Source organism: Cydia pomonella, chromosome 1 (assembly GCF_033807575.1).
Source record: "Cydia pomonella isolate Wapato2018A chromosome 1, ilCydPomo1, whole genome shotgun sequence".
Lineage (NCBI taxonomy): Eukaryota > Metazoa > Arthropoda > Insecta > Lepidoptera > Tortricidae > Cydia > Cydia pomonella.
This window is the reverse complement of record NC_084703.1, coordinates 11,148,387-11,170,531: the sequence shown is the minus strand read 5'-3', so window position 1 is coordinate 11,170,531 and position 22,145 is coordinate 11,148,387. Positions and strand designations below refer to the sequence as shown.

The following is a 22,145-nucleotide window of genomic DNA, read 5'->3' as shown; positions in this document are numbered from 1 at the left end:
TGAAATTTGGCATGGATATATAAATCAATAAAACCGACAAATTAAGTCGTAGAATAAAATCAAAAACATTTTTTTTTTAAGGCAATATTCCCTAACTACTTAGGGGGTGAATTTTTTTTTTGCGTCAACCCTACAGTGTGGCATATCGTTTGAAAGGTCTTTCAAAAGTAATAGGGGTCTTCAACAAACATTTTTTGATAAAGAGAATATATTCGGAGATAATCGCACCGAAAGAAAAAAACATGTGTGTCCCCCATCTAACTTTTGAACCATAGGTGTTTTTGAGTTATCGCAAAAAGTTTCCCCTTCATAGTAAAAATCCACAGTTCATCCCTTGGTTAATAATCTACTATACTTTAAGCTCCAGTTTAGCTTATTGTGACGGAAGAGTAAATACGGAACCCTACTCTGAGCATGGCCCGATATGCTCTTGGCCGATTTATTTTATATGGTATGGCATTCGCTACACAAATCGTATGAGTCCATGGACATTGGACAGATCCATCGCCGAATACACACTATATACTTGACAGAACCTTAATTTTATTTTATTTAATCGTATGGCTTATACAAAAAATAAGCAGTTACATAAATATCACAGAATAAAAATTACATTACAATTAAAATTTAAATTAAATGTCAATATTCAGAGCGTTCAGCCACGCAATTGCGTCGGGTGTTAGGCACAGCACGACAGCAGGTCTAAAATAGGCAAATATTACGAGAACCCGAACCCGAACCCGAATCCCCGAATTATTACAAAGACATTAAGGACACCAATGACTACACTCATTTGGATGCGTATACATATAAACAGAGATCAGGCAGCCTTTTCAAAATAAAGACAGATGTTCCCCTTAAATCTATGTTCATGACATAAAATGGTGAATTGATGATGAAACGGATTACACGGAAAAACAATTTCCGCAGGTAGCAGATATGTTTTAAACCAATAAAACATTTCATCTATATTATACTAATAACAATATGTTCAATATGTTATGTAAGATTCATTAAATAGGTTCTGTCTCTTTACAACGGCTTGTAAAGAGACAGAACCTATTTAATGAATCTTCCATTTCCAGGAAACCATTCAACCAGTACAGGAGTTACGCAGCGCTGCTTAGTAAGTAAGCAAAGGAATTGCGAACTTCACTATTACTGCTACTCGTAGCTTCTAGTTGTCTGGAACTAGGTGAGAAAACTCTATGCGCCGTTAAAGTTCGGATATCTACTTAAGTTAATGCCTAAGATACCAAGCCCTTTTTTTCTTAAAGAACACAACACAAACACACGATTGAAGATAATGAAGAAATTGCATTTACATACAATATTCCTCAGTATCTCTGAAAGTACGTTAGCTACTTTATTCTAAAATAAACTAAAATAGACAAAAACAAATCTATCAAGCTAACTTTAACCTTTGTTTTAAGGTTTTTCTTAGAGTATGCCTTCGCAAGTATAGTTTAATTCGAGTAAATTTCCCATGCAGTAGTGATTGGAATATAATAAAGCACATTGGTTCCACTGAATCACGATATGATGTGTTCACATGAAAATGCATATTAAATGATATCTCAATGGGTTCAATAACTCATTAAGTGATGAGTACTTACTAGGTTTACATTTATAAAATACATTAATAAAAATAAGTCGCAGAGGCAAAAAAACATATTATATACACGTGTAATTTATTTCATGATGGAATATGCTGTAGATATCGGCGGATAAATATTTTTCAAACAGATAAGAACGTGCTACTGCCAAGTGCCAGCACTACGAGTATGTAGAGCCATGTAATTGCAAGAAACAGAGGCATCATGGCATAAGCTAAGATTTAAAATAAATGTTAGCCATGCGCATAACACAGGAAAACGATGGCCTCATTATAGACCTTAATTGCTACTCTTAAGATTCGATACTAAACTGATATTGCTGACAAGCGTGCTAAAGACATAAGTTCACTTAAGTAACTACTAAGAAGTAGTGTGTAGTATGAAGAACGTTTTTCAGAAAACGCGACCATTAGGACACTATTGATCCCATTCCGTTTACGCGGTGAGTCCTAAAGTCATTTGTTTCATAGTTACATTACAGAGAAAGTACGAATTTATCTACAAAAACACGAGGATTGCCGGAGAGCATATCTTTAATCGTAGTACTGTATTCGATATTTACAAACTTGTCCATTGAGTTGCAGGGGTATAGTCTCGACCATGGTACAACAGGCTCGGTAATACACTTGTTCACATATTCACACGATTTTTTCGTTCAGTTAACTAGTATAGCACGTAATCAGCGCGGCACTGTGTTAGCATTCGAGCTTGTCGGTAATTGATATGGTCTCTGGTCGCTGGTCGGCCATGCCTACATGTATCATGTCATGATATCATATCGCGTATTACACTATTACAGGCGTAGGTACATGGTAATATGACAATAGGTAAAGTGCTTGATAAAAATATGTTTTTGTTAATCTAGTTTTACGTTTATTAAATTCGTACATGTAAACTGCGCTCGATTATATGACGCTTATTATGCATGAAGATTGTTACTACGTATAGTATAGAACCGGCACAGAAAACCAGTATTTTGCGCCATGAGTTGTTGTTGTTTTGACAACAAAACAGAAGCGGAGCGTGAATCTCGCGACATAAACGCGTAAGCACCATGAATTTCACGGCGCTTACGACGTTTTAGTCGCGTGGTACAGTGCATGTGATTGCTTGAATTACATCATTTGGTATGGCTTCTTTATAGTAATAATAAGTTAATAACTCAATGGATGCGAGTAGGAACAGGCTGTACGCTGCTGAAGGCAAGTAGAAACCCTGCCAAAAGCTGCAAAAATAGCATACTGCTTTTTGGTAATCTAATTAAATATACTTACATATTTAATAAGATTTTAATTTGTATTTTATTGTGTATGTATATTTGTACGGCTTTATAAATAGCATTAATCTCGGAGCCATAATGGAGAATAATATAGTAAATAAAAAAGAACCATGGAGTTTATACGGAGTTAAATACCGATGTAAATAAAATTTTACTAAGAGCTATAAATGAAAGAGTGATAGAGTTATAATAACACCCCTCTGCCTCTTGCTGAATGCAGTATCTGTTACTAAAAAACTTGTTGGGTGAGAATAACTTTGTTTACATATGGATCTAAGAACAACATCTATATCTCATAATAGTTAAATCAGTAGCAGCATCTTATTTAAAAGTTATACTTTACGCAAATTTTGGCATGGTATATTTTTCTACTTGACAAAATATTTTTTGTACTTTACTGCAAGTCTCATCCTTTCTCTCACTACTTAATCCGGTCCGGATCCAGACCGTGGTCCGCCATTTGGTAAACCCTGCTCAGGCCTTTCTACTCTTGATGAGCGGCTTCACAAAATCAAGAACCAAACTACAATAGAATTAAACGATCTTTAATTAGCTTTTGTGCAAAGAAATTTTAATTTTTATAGGCCTCTAAGCACAGCAACTTAATACTGGAGAAAGTAGCATGTTAGATTAAAACAAAACAGTTAAATGAAAACATTATACCATGGTTACTCCGTGATAGAAATATCTGCTGCTGCTGGACTAGAAGTAGAGTAATTATTTACAATGCTCGTGTCTTATTATTTCGATGCGTATTACTTCATTCATTTTAATTACAGTGTGCTTACAGAAAATGGACCAAAGACAACAAAGTAGGTGTACATATATGTAGATATATTTATTTTTATGAAAAAACTATTTAAAAAAAAACAAGAATTTCCATTAATGTAAGAAGATCAGGAGTAGGCATGTGTCACGGCTAAGTACTTACATGTTTTGCCTAACAGAATAGAACAAAGAGAAAACACTTGTTTTTAAAAACACAGTTACTTACCAACTGGGGAAACCAAGGGCTGCATTTTAATAATGACTTAACCCTACAAGGATACAAGGAAACACATAATTACAATGACTTTCAGTAATCTACAATGCTTCAAATAATTATTTTTTTAGTTTTCTAGCAGGCACCAAGACTTCGCTAAAACGACCAAATCTATTATAATTAGCACAGTTTGAACAATGCATCACTACATAATTAAATGTATTTGCTTTTTCAGTTGCTCGACGACCTTCACAAAGGCAAAAAATATATATTATAATTATCAGGAAAACTTAACTAACCTAAAACATTAACTTTTTGTTTGACATTTATGGGGCGTTTACCCAACTTTTATAAACCACATCAAGGATCAAGGTAATTTCAAAATATTTCATTATTTAATTTAAACATTCTAAATATTTATTGAAATACGTATTTTATTTACAGAAAGTAAATTACCAGAAAATTTACACATATGGCACATATGACTTGAAACTTAAAAACTTAAATTCAAGCATTGAATGTTTTAATCATGATAAAACGCCTGTACTTAATTAAATAATGAAAATAATGAAATACGATAATAATAGTCATTAGTCACTGCTGCTGCCATTATAAAACGAAGTACCTATACATATATATTATTACATTAATGGCGGGAAATAAAATAAAATCATGACGTGATCTCAAACTTCGTATTGTTTTTATTTTAAGGCCAGTCCGGACCGGACAGAACAATGAAATTGACAATTCGATCAGGAATTAAATTGGCGTCAATCCCATCTCAGTCGAGCAATCGCTCGGAATTAATAAAAAATAGTCCCAAACGCGCAAGCCAGCATCGAAAATTGGATTTTTTTCATCCGTAAATCCAGCGGCGTAGCTAGGCGCGAGCGAAGGGGTCTCGCACTTAGAAGGGCCCCGCAAAGCCAGCCGAAGTTATTACCTTGGGAATACACATTGAATAGGGCTTCACAGGTGTGGTTTCACCCACCGCTAGAATTAAAGTTCACGCTATGCCACTGCCACTGCGCAAATCCATGACTGATTTAATGATCAGTAAGTACAATCTTACAATCGAATCAATCAATATTTCATTTTTGCTTCCACACCACACAATCAAATTGACAATCTAATCAGATTCATGCTCACACTGATGTATAAAAAATAAGGATCAAAGTCAAATGGCGTTCTAAAAGTTTTTAATTATGTGTCGAAAGATGGCAGTAAATTTACGTGGCTACAAAGTTTTCTTTGACAATACACCTCTATTTCAAATTCACTTTGTCTTCACTAACTATATAATATCATAGAAATGTAAATCAAACCAAGTTGGAAGTGATTTTGATAGCCCAGGCCAGACGGTGCACGGGTTATTTTAAACGTCAAACTCCTATGAAATTATGACGTTTACTTGTGCCAATTACATCCACACTTTATCAGGCCTGATATCAGACCCGATTTCGGGCTCGAAAAAGAATATTTTTCCGTTTCACCAAATATCAGCACATTGTTTACAATATTTGAAATGTATAAAAATGGTTCATATGCAAAAATATCAAACACTAAACATTTTTAGCAATTAGAGACAAAGTATTTTTTACTGTTCAAATATTGTTAAAGATGTGCTGATATTCCGTAAAACGAAAACGCTTATCATGCCCGAAATCTGTTATTTTTAAGTATGAAAGTTAAAGCCAAAGAGAATATAACCACGGTAAAGCCCGACCAGAAATATATGATCATTGTCAGGAGGGCGCTGTTATTTTCATGTAAAGGGTGACAGTCCGCAATATCATCATTAGCTTTAATTAGCTGTTTCTTTTTCATGCATGTTGTATCTGCTATTTTAAGGTGCACACAAGTTCTTTATGTTCTAATTGTGACACCCAGTTTGTAGACCTTAAAAAAAATCAGGACTGATTTCGGACCCGGAATCGGGAAGGGTGGATATAATTGGCGCTTTAACACTTGCACAGGCTGGGCTGTCATAATCACTGCCAACTTATCTTGGTTTGTTTCAAAATGGATAATGAATACTTTACGATATAATAAAATAACTCATTTATTGCGGAAAACATATTTTTCTTGGATTTGGCCGATGTACCATGGATTTCCGCCGTAGATTATTGTATTTAATATTGAAGTCACAAAAACAAGAATATTTAAAGTTGGGTTACTTGGGTTATATATATATATAAATTATTTATTCACGACCAACTTGGATCATTATGAGTTAGTGACAATTTTTATCTTAATGCTAATGTTAATATATACATATGTATTTAATTATAGAAAACTATAAACTATATTTGAGTTTCTTATAAATAAATAAATAAGCGGATTCAAGAAAATCCGCCTAGGTACTCACTTATTCCTGCGCACATGAGTCATGCAGCAGTTATTTAAATATAGGCCATCAACCCTGTCCGCAAGCATGGTCAGGATGCTGTTGGAGCTGGCCCGTACTCTGTGCACCAGGGATGTGGCTCGCTTGCGCATCGTGGTGTAAAAGCAGTCTACCCGCGCTTCCGCGAACATCCCTGACGCGCTACAGAATCTAGACAACCCCATCAGCACCCTGTACGCGTTATTATATTGAACGCGCAGAGCATTGTACCGTTTATACGTGTAGTCTGCCCACAGGCTGCTTGTGTAAAAACTAGTACAGTAGGCTCTGAATAAACTGACTTTAACTTCTTTTGAGCAATGAACAAACCTGCGGGCTATCATATTCGCTCTGACGAACAACGCTCTGCGCTCGCGCTCAATATCCGCATCGTCTTTAAGGTCAGCGCTCACCACATGTCCTAAATATTTAAATTGATCAACGATATTTAGCGGTTGGCCATTTAATCTAACAGGTGGGAACACTGGCGGGCATTTACCCTTGACCTTAAAAATAACGCATTCGCTCTTGCTGACGTTGTAGACCAACCCATGGCTCGCTGCGTATCGTTCACAAATAGAGATAAGTTTGGCGAGCCCACACGCCGAGGCGCTGAGCAGTACCATGTCGTCGGCGTAGCTTAAATTGTTGACGCACACTCCATCTATGTAACACCCAACACGGGTACTGCTCAGCTCCTCTATAAGGGCGTTTACGTACAAGGCGTTATAATGGTTATCGGTTCATATTAGGAAGTTTAAATCTTTTCAATAAAATTAAAATTGTAAAAATACTTAGAGTTGTTTCCATCTACAGATCTTAGGGCAGAATCGTATCCCAATAAATTCTTATGGATTATAAGAACATGTTAAACTACCTTTAGTGGACCTCTAATGAGCAAATTATATAAAATATCTTTTTCAACACACTTGCTCAAAACGACGTTTCTATTCCACCGATTTTTGGTTCATAATCCTAGATATTAATTAAACACGCGTGCTTTTTCAGTATATTATAACACTCGTGCTTTTTCATTATATTATCCGACTGAGTTAAGAAGGTAACTGATTGCTAATAATATACATTGAAACGGAGCCTTCTTAATTTGGTCATGTAATACATTTTTTTAAATCAACTATAAGGTTTCTAATGTTAGTTCAAAGAGATTTTATCACACCAAATATAATTTATATATTAAATTATCTCGTAATTGACATTAATGAATAAATATAACATTTTATCGATTTGATCCCCATCTGTCGAAATACAAAAATATTAGCTTTTAAAAAATATTGGCTGTTTGTCGATTTCGTTCGCGTCTTTCCCTTGCGCGCGCATTGGAATCGAGCGTAAAAAAAAGAACGCGCCAACCATTTTCCGTATTTGACAATAATATTGGAATAGTTTTGCATGTTTTTAGTTTATATATTGACGAAAATGTCAATTTCAAGTATTGAAAATGAAGAACACATAAAATTGCCGCTGCCAGTAATACTAATAGAGGCAAGAGCCGAGAACGATAGCCTTTTACCATCAAAATCGGGTAAAAAATAATTGGCGGCATATGAAACTTTTATTCCATGAAAAATCAGCAATAACGTCCAGTCTTTCTTGGAAAACGTGTTGGTAGCTTACTTCAATGAACTGGCGAATAAGTGCCTACAAGCCCAGAACGCTTTGGTGCAACTATTCGATTAACGACAGTACAAAATTTAATACTCAAGCCGTAGCCATTTTGGTGGTGGGCAAGCTGTGTATGTTTGCGTATGTGTGTGTGTTCACCTTGGTGTTATGTGTGTATATACATAACATAGTTGTGTCAAACCGTAAACGATGACGTCACACAATTTTCAAAGAGCGTTATGGGCGCGAAAGCATCTATCAAAAGATATTTAGTTAATTTAACACATTTGAAGCCGTTTTAAGGTAAGACTTGAATTTTAGGACAAGGTTTGGTTAATATAGAACGTATTACAAGCGTTTCAAAAATTTGGAAACAACCCTAGTGCCGACTTTTATCAATATGACTTTACCGACATGACCACTACATCTGGTTACTCATTGTTAATCGTACATAAAGATGTGGCTGCGTGTGCGAGGCTACGGTGACAGCTGGCTTAGACTCTATATTTAACAATATTATATCTATGCGCAGCCGAACGTTAATTTGAATAACGTTAATTACTGTAACCGTCCGTTACGATTGAACCCATTACAAATTGGGTTAATGGGTTAATTTTCAATATTTTCAATTCTAATTAATGTTCGGCCGACATTGATGCGCAGCCCTTAAACGACAAATCTCAACTTATGGTACCCGTACTTACCTAATAAGTATTTGACGTTTACGCTAGCGACTGCGATCGCGTTTACGAGTCGCTGACGAAAACGTCAAGTGTCAACTTATGGTAGCCGTACATACTTAGACTTCAGTTTTTTCTTGGATTTCAGAAGGAATAGAATAGAATATTATAATATTCGGTACTGTGGGTTTTTAACCGCATTAAGACCTCCAGTAGTAAATAAACTTCTGCTTATGTAGGCATAAGTGATATAGGCATTCTAATTCATAACATACCTATACTTATACCTGGTCGTACCTATTTCATAATTATGTATTTTGCCTACACAGTTTAACGATGATTGGATCTCTCGATTCTCCCGAACACGTCTCCTGCCTCTCCATAGAGGCTTCATTGACTACCAAATGCCTACGCTCAGATTATACATGAAGACCATCTGTTTATTAGTCTTGGTAGACTATGTGAAGCCATTCTAGAGTCTGTGCGGAAAGAGAAGAGACGTGAAATGTATGGTATTGGTCCCATCCCAGTAAGTTTACGAACTTACTCGCCCGTCTATCACCCACTTAATAATTGACCGGAGCAATACTGAGCTGAACGGAGCTGAGAATGCCCGAAAGGAGCAGTTTCGCCCCCCTGGCACTGTCTGGGCCAGTGGTGGGCAAAGTACGGCCCACGGGCCAACTCCGGCCCGCGAAAGGATTTTATTCGGCCCGCCGCCGCTCCTATGAATTAATTAATATACTTATGGAGTTGATCCACGATAACCGCACATCAAAATACATTTTTGTTGCAATTTTGGCTCTCCTCTTAAATTTTCTAAACTTTCTGGCCCCCTGTGTAGAAAGTTTGCCCACCACTAGTCTGGGTTATCAAAATCGCTGCTAACATTATCTTGGTTTGACTCTAGTGGTAATCAGTGTTAAGGATATTGGTAATTAATATTTTTTACTCCTGATCACCGATTAAAACTCACCGTGTAAGTACATATTAAATAATAGGGTTCAGTTTCAGTTTGAAGCCGATATATATTTATGAAAACTAAATAAGTGTAGCTTTGGGAAATCAGAAATCTCATTTCTGTTATAAGTACTTAAAAAAAGGTAATTATTTGAGTATATTCTACCTTATTCTCTTTTTGTTAAAACGTGCATTGTTTTTGTTCGAAAAATAAATTCCTCATCCTATATATAATATCCTCATCCTATTAATTTATCGGAAAATAATATATCACATGTCCTAATATGTATAGTTTTAGAGAAATGTTGCTCCCGGTTCGAATCTACTCAAAACCAGCTAAGAATCAACTGTGCCAAGTTTCAGCGCATAGTCACAAAGGGCAATGTTAAATATTTCAGAATGTCGAATGTCGTATGGCGGCGGAGTCAGACCAAGATAAGATGGCAGCAATTTTGATAGCCCAGTCTGTTAAGTAAACGTCATAATTTCATAGATGTTAGACGTTTATAATATAACACTTGTGCTGTCTGGGCTATCACAATCGCTGCCAACTTGTACTCGTATCTTGGTCTGACTTAGGTTTACCGTTGGTAACCTAGCGATAAGGGCGTGCGATCTTTAATTCAATCCCAGCTAGAAACCCCAATAAAGCCCAGCTTGTACCAATGAGTAAATACTAGTATTTTGTATCCTTATAGGTGTTGCTAATGTCATGACAGCTGCACTTTTTCACGTGTCCTTGGTTTTCATCGACCATTGTTATGTCATATCTTATGATATATTATGAAGGTACTGTACTTGCACTTACACAACCTTGCGTGTTACACAGGGGTCGCTTTCTTTGTTACATAAATTCGTACGTGTTTTAACTATACTCCTCTAGTAAGCTTAACCGCGAAAACTGAACTCATCCTCGGCATAACCATAGTACTTACTTAGTATGTAGGGACGCACATTGCGGAAGTGTATCACGCATTTTAATGTATTTTGGTATTTATTGAGGGAGCCTCAACTGCGGGTGGCTATTCGTTTATTTTCTTATACCTAGTAGATTTTTTTAACAGATATATTACGAGGTCCCAGACAAGTTATGTTTAGATTTACAAAAAGCTCGTTCTATGATACTTCACTAACAATAGTGCTATAAATCTAAAGTTTAAAAATTGCGAAATATTGCAACTACTGGTATTTTTAGGTGCGAATAAAGAATATTTATAACTGACGAAGAGGGGCCTAACCCAAAATTGTGATTTGTATATTTAATTTTAAATATATGCTGCAGCTGGATCAAGAGTCTGATGCAGAAGGCAGTAATTTTGGACACGGCGCGTACCTATAGTACGTCGGTTCCTCTCTTTGCGGCCCTGACCACCGGCAGCTTGGTTCCTGCCCCGCTGCTGGCGGCACCCTAGGTTAGGTTTTTTTAGGTTTTTTATAATGTTTTGTAAGTGTTTTTATATTTTACTTTTATATTCATATTATTAAAAAAACCCTAATCTAAGATATGCAATGACGTGGCAAGGGCAGGATGGTTCAAATGGCGATCCCTTACTGGCGTCCCGTGCGACCCAAAGATCCCAATCAAAACAAAGGGCACAGTATACAAACGGGCAGTTAGACCAGCCCTGCTCTAAGGATCCGAGTGTTAGGCCGTGAGACAACAGGATGAACAAAAAATGTATTAAACGTAACGGAGATGAAGATGTTGCGCTGGTCGGGGGGAGTTACAAGGCTGGACGAAATAAAAACACGTATATAAGAGGCACCTTTAAAGTCGCGGATATTCGGAAGAAAATGCGCGAAAGCAGATTGCAATGGTTTAGTCATGTTCAACGCCGTAGCGATGACCATATTACAAAGAGTGTAACCATCGAAGGTGCTGGGGTCACAAGGGGAAGAGGCCGACCGCTGACAAACTGGGCTTCGACCATCAAATTAGACGTACTTGACGCAAGGCTTGACGCCGGATATGACAAAAGACCGCCAAAAATGGCGCCAGTATTAGATGTGCCGGCCCCAAGTAAATGGGATAAGGCAAGGATAATGTAGATAAGTAGGAATAATAATCATTTATTTTCAGTTGTATATGTATAATTTTAGTATGTAATAGCTAGTAATAACTAGAGCCGAAGGACCAGACGAGAAAAAGTTTAAACACGATATATGATAAAGTATTCAGTTCGCAATTTTGAATAAATATTTAAGTATGTGAGTAGTGTGCAATGTGTCATTTTTTAAGGTGGTCTAGACGAGGTTCCGATCCTACTTACGCCATGCGTGCACCTGATTGTTAAAGTTGAACTGCCCTGACTATTATTGCAAATACGATTCCCCTATAAAAGCCTTTTATAGTTTAATGTTACCTCAGTATCAAGTTACCAGACGTACATTTGACTTCAAAAAATTACATTATGAGCTGTAAATTCTTGGTAACTCAATTGTTTAATTACATAGTGAAATTACTTAGGGATTTCAAATTAAATTAAATAAACTCAAAGTTGTCAATAATATTAACAAGGTGTCCAATAACTATCTTTATTTTATTGATTGTAAGGTCTCACAGATTAAAAACTGTTATCTTACTTTCCTAATATAGTAAAGCCTTTTGGATCTAAAACACCAAAGAATATTTATTATTCATCCTACGTACTAATTTAGTTTATTACGTTTTCAGATCGTTTTCAGTGTCCTACTTATAATATTTAACAGCCAAGTGAGATCCGAAACTAAAGCGAAGACAGAAGAGAAATCAGATGCTGGAAAACCAGTCATGTAAGTGTGTTTTTTTTTAATTCGCACATTCTGAATGAGGCGCTAATTTGGAAAACGTCGGAACGACGACATTGCTATGGCCGGTACCGCCAGCGTTCGGGTTTTACGTCTGTGGGGTTCTTTGGTGGTGGCAATCCACTTCGCCTTGGTGGCAATCCGCAAATGGGCCGAAGAGAATTGCCACCCGAACTTACGTCCAATTGCGAATAAATACAATTTTCACATAAAATAAATGAAATTAATAATTTTATCAGTAAAAACAATGCGCCCTACTTACATATTCTTATGTACTGAAAGCATTGAAAGCAAGTTTGTGGTATAAAGTCAAAATAAGTCCATAGTATAATAAAATTATTGTTGCTATCTACATATATCACGTATTTATCTCGTTCTCGATAACCAGTCATTTAAGTGTTTCTACCTGACTAAGTATCTACTAGTAGGTATATTCTATTATTTACCATTCGCAGGCATCATCGACAAAAGTAATTTACCTACGAGTAGCAGGGTACTGTTTATATACTTAAGTACCTTTGATATGGTGTCGACAAATGTTTGTTTGTTTTCAGAGATCGTTCCTCTGCACACCACCACCCCCACGACCCCACGTTTCACGGCTTCTGGAAAAAGAAGTTCGTGTGGCGTCCACGATGGGTGAAAACTTGGCAAGAGAAGAAAGTCTACGTCGCTGTGTGGAAGCGGATGTGGGGGCCCGTGGAGGTCAAGGAGTGGGTGCCGGTGCCGAAGCCTCCCCCGGGGTGGATCAAACATGACGTCAGCTCCTACGTCGTCAAAACGCATCCCCATGTTACCAATAAATAGACAAAGCCAATGATAGTCCGCTTTCAAAAAAATGCTGTGCCAAAACAGAAGTGAAACATCGTATGTGCAACACGTGACCGCATAGCCCCGTGCCGTTTGAGTCTCCCGCTACGCTTAAGATTCTAAACTTCAACCACTTGCTAGGCCTGTTATGCGGCGACATTTGTAAACAATGAGGAGTCAATAACACCGCATAAAGGGCCATAAAAATCCTCATGCGTACTTCTACGAAGTTAATGTTAAAAAATCGAAGTAGCCACAAAGTAGTTACTTTTGAGACTCAAAATCAGCAATTGCACGATTAACTTAAAATAGATTTAATCATAGTGTATAACCGTGTTAACACTTGGAAGTAGGTATGTTTGTTAAGGAGGTAGCTGTAATAACTTATTTTTATTTGTAAGTATTTGTTTGTTATTTATTGCACAGCGAAAATTGCGAAACATTAATTGCGAAGGTTTGTCACATGAAAGTGTTTTTTAGATTAATGTATCATATATAGGTAGGTGCTACTGCTACCTACCTTATAGGATGATATAAGTCAATAAAAATAATTTTATATTCGACCGTTTTTCAATTTCCTGACTAAGTGCAAGTAGTAAGTGGTGTAGTGTTGTGTTCCTGTCGGTGAGTAAGGTTGCTAGAGCACAACTAGGGTGTGGAGAGTGTTAGGGTCGACAACGTGCATGTAACTCCTCTGGAGTTGCAGGCGTACATAGCCTACGGAGACTGCTTACCATCGGCGGGCCGTATGCTTGTTTGCCACCGACGTAGTATAAAAAACTGAGAAATACACTCGCACACCAAATATATTATGTACAGTTTGTGCTCTAACAGTGGGTACTTAATTAGGGGCACTAACGCATGGGGAACGCGTTGTTGTCGAACGCATTCCGTAAAGGTAATCTTACATGCTCTTTAAAAAAATACGAAAGGGATTTATTAAACAAGCTACCTAACTTAAAATTATCGTTAGGGGTCCGTAGCCAAATGGCAAAAAACGGAACCCTTATGGATTCGTCATGTCTGTCTGCCTGTCCGTCCGTATGTCACAGCAACTTTTTTCCGAAACTATAAGAACTATACTATAAGAAACTTGATAAGTAGATGTATTCTGTGAACCGCATTAAGATTTTCACACAAAAAAAAAACACACACAATAATTTTAGGGGGATCCCCATACTTAAACTGAAATTCAACATTTTTTTTCATCAAACCCATACGTGTGGGGTATATATGGATAGGTCAGAGAATGATAAAACTAAAAAAATATATGATATACATTACCATGCAAACTTCCACCGAAAATAGGTTTGAACGAGATCTAGTAAGTAGTTTTTTTAAATACGTCATAAATGGTACGGAACCGTTTATTCATGGGCTAGTCCGACTCGCACTTGGCCACTTTTTGTTTAAAACCAAGTAAAAAAATTAAATTTTCTTATACAATTTTAAATAATCAGCGGTGGTATCATGGTTCCATTTTTATCACTTGTCACTATGCCCGTCACTTTCGCACTAACATACTTGTTAGAACGTGACAGGCATGGTGACTAATGATAAAGAGACGACCATCTTAGCCCTACGGGAACATATACCGGTAACAACTTATTTTTTTTAAATCATGGAGTCTACTCTCTATTCGATAATTTTATTGTAGTATCTATATCTATCTCTACGCCCTGCGGGCTAAGCACGGTCGCGTTTTTATCGCCTGTCACGTTCTAACAGGTATGTAAGTGCGAAAGTGACAGGCATAGTGACAAATGATAAAAATGCAACCATGCTGCCAAGGCTGGACTAATCACGGATCTCTCGAAAAAATATTGGGTTTATTGTTCCCTACTTGCAATGAAATGTACTATTTTCGGTGGAAACTATCCTCATAAGCGCGATAATTATTAAATATGTGAAGTAAGTGACATGGCGAAAATATCAAGCTTGTGATGTCAGGATCAGGAACTGTCAATAAACAGCAATAGCGCCCAGTCAGTATTGGGAATGTTTGTGAAGTAGGAAATCTATTGCAATAGGTAACTTCAAAACTCGCCAGCATCAAGGAATCTGCATCATGTATAGCTTGATGAACAGAGGATGTATCTAAATAAGTAGCTATGACCGTACAAAGTTGCAATTATGTACGCCGGAGATAGCAAGTATGTATAAAAGTCGTTTGATCTGCATTCGTGCATGTCCGCGTCTAGACTCCAGGGAGGGCTAAAAATAGGTCCACGTGTATGTACTGAGTCCGTCTAAGTGGTCAGTGTGTATTTTAATAGATAAGGTGTCATGAAATAACCCCCTAGATAAGGGTATAAAAGGAGGCCCCGCAGCGTCTCGATCTGATTGTGGACCGCGGCGCAGCGGTTTAGGTTGTGGTGAGTGTTCATACAATTTATTATAACGTTGGTTTAATCAATATTTATGTTTTATTAGAAAATACCTGCACATATCTCAACATTTCGAAATATTTTAAATTCAGAATCTTTTATTCGATCAGTGCTTAACAGTTTTTACATAGATTTAACTAATAAGAAGTTATAAGTGCCTACAAACCGTTTATTTACGCGACACCTAACAGGGTGAGACAAAATATTTATATTTAACACTTTCATTGCCTGTCGTTAACTATAAAAATATAAGTACTTTAAAATCTTAATCCCACTGAAATAGCATTTTGAGATGAATTGTGTACCAGTTGTCAAGAAGTGATTTTTTGCTCGTACCATTAAAATTTTACTAAGGTAAACATCTTAGTGCTCGACATGCCCTCCTGTCACTTATATTCACTGTGATGACTCAAGTTCAAAGACGACATGTGGAGTAGGTACTCGGACGTCTACTTTAATACCAGTCACTTTATAATTATTTATTGTAACATCAAACACCTTAGGAATCCCTTTACTCTACATCAATGTCCATACCACGATTTACCATTAACTATAGAGGAAACTAAAATATGTGTAGGGAACCTCTTTAATTTAGTTTGTTTCTGTAACTTGGATAAATATACATAAAAGGAGTACTTAGGTACCTACCAACTGAAATCTAAGTTTCTAAGTCGTGTGTGCATGGTCACGTTGCACGCACGCAAGAAGGATCAAGTTTGCGGTCGTCGGCGCAAGATATACTCAGCTGAAAAATTTAATAGACCTTTTGCCACCCGGCATATTGTATTTGAACTTAATAAAAAATAGGCAAAATACTATGTGCAGTGTATTGTCGGGGCCCACTGTACCTACCACTAGAATATGACTACCGCCAGTTATAATACAACAACCGACTATTATTACTTTTTCAAAGTAGGCATAAGTAAATAAATGTTAGTAGCTATACTATGCATAGGGTTAGTTAGTGTGCTAGTTACCGTCCAGCGCTAGTTTCCGTCCACTTGAACTTGACGGAGTTGCTACAAAGAATTGCGTACAATTTGAGTATAAACCATACGGCACAATTTTTGACTAATTGCAATCCTTAAGAATCTATAAGAATAAATCTACAAAAAATAATATTTTGCGAGTAGCGAATTTAAAATAAAACATATTCGTTGCAGCTTCGCCTCCGTACCTTTCAGAGGGCATAAAACCAAGAAAAATAAGTGCAGACTGGAAATGTTCATGGAAAATTTTATTACTATTCTAGCTATTATAAGTAATCTTTTTAGGCACGTATGTATACTTAGAAGTATAATAAAACCAAAATAAGCAGTCTAATGAGGTTTTTTAAAGAAATCTTAGAGAAATTTAGTAGATGAGTAAAAACATACCAATTTTATGAAATATTTAGTCTTCGTCCACGAAAGGACGTAAACCCAAATACTAAATATTTGCTTATTTGTAATACATTTGTTTTTCCTCTCAATATCACCGATTTCAATTAAGGATTGTTGAATTCGAATGCTTGAGTCCCAAGGAAGGACATAGGTTTATCACGTAAATAATCATTATACACGGTCGAAGTCGCGGGCAGAAGCTATATAAGTAACTAAAAATGATGAATATACAACATCAGAACTTAAAACAAAATATATAATCGATTTTCAACTAAATAATACAAAGGTTGGCAACTAGCTCATACGTGGACGAAAACTAGTTCATAGGCGGACGGAAACTAAATTATCACTACTTTTGCAAACTATGTTTTTTATAAAAAAAACTGCAAATATAATTTATATTCGAGTAATATTAACCTAAAATAGACAATATGAGCAATACAAACAAATACAATACATTTAAGACTTTTTTTTTGCATTTCAAATTTGGCAACTCTTATAATTGGACGAAATCTAAAGCACCTACCCTATACTGGCACTGAATTTACCTCAAAATATATTTTACCTACACTCTAGTTACGTTAATATGAATTTCAAATTTAATTTAATACCCTGTCGTGCTTGTGAGAAGATCTGTGATTTAATTTAATTTGAAACTATAATTATATTAATGACATATATGTTCCGTCAATGAGGGACGCCCGTTTATGTTGTCGAATGCATCTTTAAAATCTTTATAACAACCGCATTAAAACGAAATCGGAGAACCCGCGCGAAATCACCTTTTCATGCAAAGGTTGATTAACGATCATAGCTACGAGCATGCCCCTACGTTTTTGGTTCTGGATTTTTTTCGAATTACTAATTATTATAAGAGTTAGAAGCATTTAAAATTTTGTACGAAAACTGGGTTTCGCTTAGGGGCATAGTTATTGTTAATATACATCAAATTATATGAACACGTTATTAATGTTGGCTGGTTAAATTGATTTTAATGATAAATATTTAATAACGATAATAATTTGGATGTATACTGTTATTGAAATTTATAAATATATTTTTATTTGGATATTCCATAATCCAATATCCAGAGAGGAAAATGGGGTCTACGTTTGCATAGCAAAGCGGCCGTCCCCTATCCTCTTAACATTATTTTTATGAAAATAGAGTGACGCGGGGAGGGTACGGACGCTTAGCCCCGGGCGGCACATCAAGGAAGGTGGCATTTCTTTATAAAATCTTCGGCCGGCCCCGGGTGGGAAAAGCCACTGAAAGCTTTTTTATTTTAAACACAATGTACACAATGAAATGTGGCCATGCACGATAGGAAATCTTATCAATGAATGTGTATTTACAAGCAGCACTCTCTGTAAAATAATTTTCCCCAAACCAGCTCGTAAAGGCTCTCTTGATTCCTTAAAAACTGATGAGAATGTTGCATTTTATTCACAAGAGTGGCAATGTTGCCTGGTTAAATTGATTTTGAATGATACATATTTAATAACGATAATAATTTGGATGTGTACTGTTATTGTAAATATATAAATATATTTTATTTCAATTTGATTTGTAATGTTTTTCTCGCATTGGTTTGGTGAAAATTTATGTGTTTCACTAGGTAGCAAAGTTTGTTTAACCCTCGCGCCTTGAAACTCTCGCAATGCTCAAGATTTCACTCTTCGTTACACTCGCTATGTTCGTGGCTATAATATTTGGCTTGCTCGGGTATCAATAAATAACTATTGTAAATATTAGACAATACAGTGTGTATTTTTGATATAACCTCAAACTTAAACTAGACGTAGGTTTTAGTGCTATAAAACAATTCTGAAAGATTTTTTAGTTTAGTCTTCACTACCAGAGCATAATTATTTTTTGCATTTTTTTCGAGCGGCAATGTTTTTCGTACATCATGATCACTTGTGACAGTTGTGACGTCGTGTCATAGTCGCGTCATTAATGAGACGTTGTGAGTTAAAACAAAGTAGTGATAGGGACCGTGCGCGTTGGAGGGTCTGCCATCTTGTGGCCTGAATCGGAACAATAAACATGCACATGTACACGTCACGCGTTTTCTTGTGCATAGTAGGTTCTGCCATCTTGTGGGCTACGTCGGAACAAAAAACATCACATTTACGCCTCGCGCCAAAAATCTGACGGCTCGTGTGCTGCCTCCTACAGTTCATGCACGCTCCCTATACATTGCTTACTGAATTATTTTGTATGAAATAATAAAAGTCGTCCATTTTTTATAAAACCTATGAAAGTGTGTTGATTACAGCCTAAACTCCCCTTAACTGCTGCGCTGTATAATAATATAATTACAATCACAATGTAACGTTAGGTTTTCGGTATATTTTTTGTCCATGGTCTTCTGATATCAGTCTGATTAGTAAATAAGTCGCGGGCAACAGCTAGTATCTATATATTCTCTCCAAGCATAAGGTTCAGTAAGCAGTACCTAGAAACCTAGATAGTATTATTTATTAATAATAGTTTTAAAAGTATGACAGTGAATTATTGCGATTAAACTGTTCTACTTACTATGTCCTTCCCCAGGCCTCAAAATATCTCGGGTCCATACTAAACGTAATCTAAATCCGTTCATCGTGAAGACGTAACAGATACTGTTACTTTAGCATTTATAGTAGGAATTTTGATTATTGTGACATCTTTGAGCCATTATACTTATTCCTTATACATTTTTCTGTAATTATATGATCGATCACGAAGAAGAGGTGAGGATGAACACGCAAAGCATGCCAGCATCCATAGTATTCAAGTTTCAGTCTTGTTTATGTACTATGAACTGGGAAGGCCGGTAAAAGCTAAACATTGCTAGCGCTCTCAACGATGCAGTAAATGCACGATGGTACATTTTTAGGGTTCCGTAGCCAAATGGCATAAAACGGAACCCTTATAGTTTCGCCATGTCCGTCTGTCTGTCTGTCTGTCTGTCTGTCTGTCTGTCTGTCTGTCCGAGGCTTTGCTCCGTGGTCGTTAGTGCTAGAAAGCTGAAATTTGGCATGGATATATAAATCAATAAAGCCGAGAAAGTCGTACAATAAAATCTAAAAATTTAATTTTTTTTAGGGTACCTCCCCTACACGTGAAGTGGTGGTGAAATTTTTTTTTCGCTTCAACCCTAGAGTGTGGGGTATCGTTGGAAAGGTCTTTCAAAACTAATAGGGGTTTTCAAGAAACATTTTTTGATAAAGTGAATATATTCGGAGATAATCGATCCGAAAGAAAAAAAAAATGTGTCCCCCCCCCCCCCCCTCTAACTTTTGAAGCAAAGGTCCAAAAAATATGAAAAAAATCGTGGAAGTAGAGCTTAAGAAAGACATTAAATGAAAACTATAGCGGACATGATCAGTTTAGCTGTTTTTGAGTTATCGCAAAAAGTTTTCCCTTCATAGTAAAAAGACTTATTTTAATTAGGTACTGATTATGCAAATTTGCCTACTTGTTTAACTCGGATGAAAGGTACCGTTTCATCCCTTGGTTAACAATTTACTATACTTTAAGCTCCAGTTTAGCTTATTGTGACGGAAGAGTAACTACGGAACCCTACACTGAGCGTGGCCCGACATGCACTTGGCCGGTTTTATTTGTATTGTATTTGTATGTAAATTGACAGTCGCCTTTCCCATTGACTGGCAATTTAGCGAAGCGTAAGATATACCATACGAGTAGAGAATACCATAAACCATGTACATACATATATTAGCCACACATTAACCACAGACTTTTGTTTGTTTCCTTAATAACCGTTGGCACCGGATTAATTAACCCCACTTGTTCAAAATGTATCCAACAGTGTGTAATAAAACCGTTATCCTTGGCCACCAAAACGCATGATCTGAGCGTGCACGATCCACGCTGACGCTGACCGTCATTATATAGGATAAATTTTAACCGTTAAAACAAATGTATGGCGGGCAGCGTCAGCATAGAGCGTGCACGCCTGGAACGTGCGTTCCCTGGCCCCAGGGCGAGTGCAATCTGCGATGGTTAATATTGATACTTTACTGTACTGTTTCCAGATGTGGGTAGTGGTGTTACTGCTGCTGGGGGCGGCTGCCTCGCAGGCTTCTGCGGAGCAGACCATCCTTTGCGGCAGAGAGCTGGTCAAGGCACATTCAATGTACTGCTACGGCATAGATCCCTTCCCTGCCGAAGCAGTCGACTCCAATGTTTCATCGTTACCGTTAGGTATGTCAATTGGGGCACTGAATCTAAATATGAGTTCACATCAAAATGGGCCATAGATTGCATCCTCTGTTCTATGCGAGCTTTGTATAAGATTCGCAATCTGAAGCAGCTATGTATTTCGCACTCAGGGTGCATACCTGAACGGTATAGAATGCCTACATAGGTACGTGCCGTACAAATTAGCAATGAATTTAGGTCACTTTTTAAGCAAATCTTCGTGGTGGTCACTTTGTACAGAGAGAGATTTCCTTTTCTCGTTGCTCGTACCAAATAAATTGTTCAATGTCACAACTTTTTAAACTGTTTAATTAGGAATTCATTCTAAGATTATTCAGTTCGTAGTTAATAACGTAAACCTTACGCACTACATAGGCACCCTTGGTTCTTAATTTAGATATCATGAAACAATATTACTTATCTAATTATTTTGGCTTTGATGTTTGAGCTGGCTTCCCTTCAGAATAATACTTTCAATTACCCTCATCCGATTGACCATGACCTAACCTAACTTAGCCGAGTCTTTCAGCATTAGTTCTCTAACTTGACCTGCCACAACAAAGTTTTATTTCCACATTGTGCACTGTGCGTTTATTTGATTTAACTATATTTGCAGATCCAAAGTTCTTGCCAAAGATACCAGAACGCTTCACATTTCGGGCGCGGCGAGCCACTGGGACGCTGCTCACGTCGAACCTCATCGAGGCCTGCTGCTCGAAGCCCTGTCACGTCACCGAACTGCTCAACCATTGCTAAACTTTGCTATTATACCTCTTTTTATACTTTATAGACATGCCATTGGGTTTTAAGTCATTAAATTCAAATTATTAGTCTGCTTTTTGTTGTTCTATTTTTAATCATATATGTAGGTACCTATTGGTCGGCATAACAAGTGTCAAACAGTATAATGCAGTAATTAACTTCAAGTTATATTAAAACGTATTCCTAAAAATTATTTAATGCATTATTTTCTTTATCAGGACGAACTTAGTAAGAAATAAATTTTGCACGAATTCCAAAAAATCTGCCGCAGCAATCCAC

General features: G+C 36.8%; 3 protein-coding genes and 1 long non-coding RNA gene across 4 annotated transcripts; 3 read left to right on the top strand and 1 right to left on the bottom strand.

Moving 5' to 3' along the window:
* The first annotated feature begins 757 nt into the window (after positions 1 to 757).
* Positions 758 to 4,236, top strand: LOC133534578 (uncharacterized). The gene is made up of 3 exons (XR_009802059.1): positions 758 to 930; positions 1,086 to 1,195; positions 4,113 to 4,236. It is a non-coding gene; the product is annotated as an uncharacterized LOC133534578 (long non-coding RNA).
* A 2,005-nt stretch (positions 4,237 to 6,241) lies between these two features.
* Positions 6,242 to 6,889, bottom strand: LOC133529486 (uncharacterized). Its single transcript, XM_061867204.1, has one exon. The coding sequence runs from the start codon at positions 6,887 to 6,889 to the stop codon at positions 6,242 to 6,244; it is 648 nt and encodes a 215-aa protein (XP_061723188.1).
* A 4,822-nt stretch (positions 6,890 to 11,711) lies between these two features.
* On the top strand, positions 11,712 to 13,752 carry LOC133534552 (uncharacterized). Its single transcript, XM_061873720.1, has 3 exons — positions 11,712 to 11,955; positions 12,201 to 12,298; positions 12,868 to 13,752. Exons 1-3 carry the CDS (start codon positions 11,938 to 11,940, stop codon positions 13,118 to 13,120), a joined length of 369 nt encoding a protein of 122 aa, XP_061729704.1. The 5' UTR covers positions 11,712 to 11,937; the 3' UTR covers positions 13,121 to 13,752.
* A 1,596-nt stretch (positions 13,753 to 15,348) lies between these two features.
* Positions 15,349 to 21,940, top strand: LOC133534526 (insulin-like). Its single transcript, XM_061873690.1, has 3 exons — positions 15,349 to 15,498; positions 20,939 to 21,107; positions 21,721 to 21,940. The coding sequence occupies exons 2-3, from the start codon at positions 20,939 to 20,941 to the stop codon at positions 21,858 to 21,860; spliced, it is 309 nt and encodes a 102-aa protein (XP_061729674.1). The 5' UTR covers positions 15,349 to 15,498; the 3' UTR covers positions 21,861 to 21,940.
* Positions 21,941 to 22,145: the final 205 nt, after the last annotated feature.